The sequence below is a fragment of the Mandrillus leucophaeus genome, unplaced genomic scaffold (genome assembly GCF_000951045.1).
Source record: "Mandrillus leucophaeus isolate KB7577 unplaced genomic scaffold, Mleu.le_1.0 Scaffold118, whole genome shotgun sequence".
Lineage (NCBI taxonomy): Eukaryota > Metazoa > Chordata > Mammalia > Primates > Cercopithecidae > Mandrillus > Mandrillus leucophaeus.
In genome coordinates, this window is record NW_012100098.1 from 3486125 (window position 1) to 3488596 (window position 2472).

Here is a 2472-nt window from a genome sequence, read left to right on the forward strand (position 1 = left end):
ATATATATATATATATGTCGCTGGCCCGGCACGGTGGCTCACACCTGTAATCCCAGCACTTTGGAAGGCCGAGGCGGGCAGATCACCTGAGGTCAGGGGTTCAAGACCAGCCTGGTCAACGTGGTGAAACCCCATCTCTATTAAAAACACAAAAAGTTAGCTGGGTGTGGTGGTGGGTGCCTGTAGTCCCAGCTACTCAGGAGGCTCAGGCAAGAGAATTGCTTGAACCCAGGAGGCGGAGGCTGCGGTGAGCCAAGATCATGCCACTGCACTCCAGCCTGGGCAGCAGAGTGAAAATCCATCTAAAAAAATAAAATATATATATATATGTTCCTGGCGCTATGGCTCATGCCTGTAATCTTTGGGAGGCTGAGGCAGGCGGTTTGCTTGAGCTCAGGAGTTGGAGACCAGCTTGGGCAACATGGTGAAGCCCTGTCTCTACCACAAGTACCAAAACTTAGCTGGGTGTAGTGGCGTGCATCTGTGGTCCCAGCTATTAGGGAGGCTGAGGCAGGAGGATCACTTGAGCCCAGGAGGCAGAGGTTGCAGTGAGCAAAGATCATGCCACTGCACTCTAGCCTGGGTGACAGAGTGAGACTCTGTCTGAAAAAAAATATATCTATATATGTGTGTGTATATATATGCATCATATATATGTATATATATGCATCATATATGTATATATATGTATCATATATATGTGTATATATGTATCATATATATGTGTATATATATATGTATCATATATATATGAATTTCTTGTAGGTCACAAGACAAAAAAGAAAAATATATATATGTGGATTTCTAGCATCTCCCCAGGCTAATTAGTTTAGTGGACACTGAAAACCCCACAACTAAAATAGAATTATGAATTAAACAGATCTCTAGTAAATCCTACCTTAAAATTTCGGAGAAAAACTCAGCTGGGTGCGGTGGCTCACGCCTGTAATCCCAGCACTTTGGGAGGCCGAGGCGGGCGGATCACGAGGTCAGGAGATCGAGACCATCCTGGTTAACACGGTGAAACCCCGTCTCTACTAAAAACACAAAAAGAAATTAGCCGGGCGCGGTGGCGGCCCCTGTAGTCCCAGCTACTCGGGAGGCTGAAGCAGGAGAATGGCCAGAACCCGGGAGGTGGAGCTTGCAGTAAGCCGAGATCGCGCCACTCACTCCAGCCTGGGCGACAGAACGAGACTCCGTCTCAAAAAAAAAAAAAAAGAAAAACTCCTTCTGCTTGAATCCAGTAACATTCTTTTTTTGCAATCATTTTTCTTGGACTAGAAATGTTTGAGTTTTGACTAGGTTTGTGAAACATTTTTTTGAAAAATAAGCCTTAATATTTTAGTACTTTGTTGACTCACCTCTTCACTTTGGCAGGAAAGTAACTCATGCAGTTGGAACTTCAATGATTATGAAAAAAACTTCATGGAGCCCTTTTCCATAATCTTCATCCATGGATATCTGCTATAGAACTGACCAAAAACACAGTATCAGGTTACATGCATATACAAATGCACACACACACACTCACACACACACACACGGTGCAAAATTTCTGCCCTCACATTTCCCCCTTTTTCCAACTTCAGTTGAAACACTTCAGAAGAAGTTATTAGGAATGTTAATGACCAAAAAGACATCCAAGTCTATAAATGGCCTTTAAAAATGACAAATGGTACAAGGAAGAAAGTTCTTTATACAGAGTGGTTTGGATTTCTGCTACGTGTGGCAGAGGGTAAGAAAGCCTCCTCACTGAGAACCTGATTTCTGACAGGACCAGAGAAAACCTGAGCCATAGTTGTTAGTGTTCGAATATTCTTCAACAGAAAAGCAGTGTTTTTCCTGGTGTTGGAAGGATCTGTCATTAATGGAAGTGCCCAAACTTTGCTTTTCGGAAGAACGCTTTCTAAGACATCCCATGAGATACTGTAAAATATCTTCCTTTTGTAACTCAAGCAGGTGACTCCCAGGTTAAGAGTGAGATTGAACAGCCTGTCCATCCCAAGCCACTAAGTCCAGATGCCAGAGCCTCCAGTCTTTCTGAAAGTTCTCCTCCCAAAGCAATAAAGGTATGATGGCAATTTCTCTCTGAGCCTTTGGACATTGGTCTACTGGTAGAGCTAATTGTACCTTTTATGATGATGATGTTGATTATAACCTGGTTTTGCTTTCCTGGGGATGATAATGCCACAGAAGAGCACACTGAAGCCAGTCACTTTCCCTGGAAATCTTGCTGCCTCTGCTCAGGTCTTTGGCCCAGGAGCGAGAAGGCTCACTAATGACTCTCAGTGTGAAATCTGGAAAACTCATGAAAGTTTTAAGAAAACCTGAAGTTAAACAAAATAATGTGATTTTTTAATATTTTTGTTTTTGTTTGTTTATTATTACTACCTTTTTTTTTTGAGAGAGAGAGTCTTGCTCTGTCACCCAGACTGGAGTGCAGTGGCATGATCTTGGCTCACTGCAACCTCC

At 42.9% G+C, this 2472-nt stretch overlaps 1 protein-coding gene across 3 annotated transcripts in view; it reads left to right on the forward strand.

Moving 5' to 3' along the window:
- LIMA1 (LIM domain and actin binding 1) overlaps positions 1 to 2472 on the forward strand; it is a 114303-nt gene that overhangs the window by 95796 nt on the left and 16035 nt on the right. For 2 of the 3 annotated variants that reach the window (XM_011964488.1, XM_011964498.1), the window contains one exon: positions 1960 to 2069. In XM_011964488.1, coding sequence (XP_011819878.1) covers positions 1960 to 2069 — 110 coding nt within the window. Of the gene's footprint in view, positions 1 to 1956; positions 2070 to 2472 lie in introns of all 3 variants that reach the window. The other variant, XM_011964481.1, reaches the window with a different exon arrangement.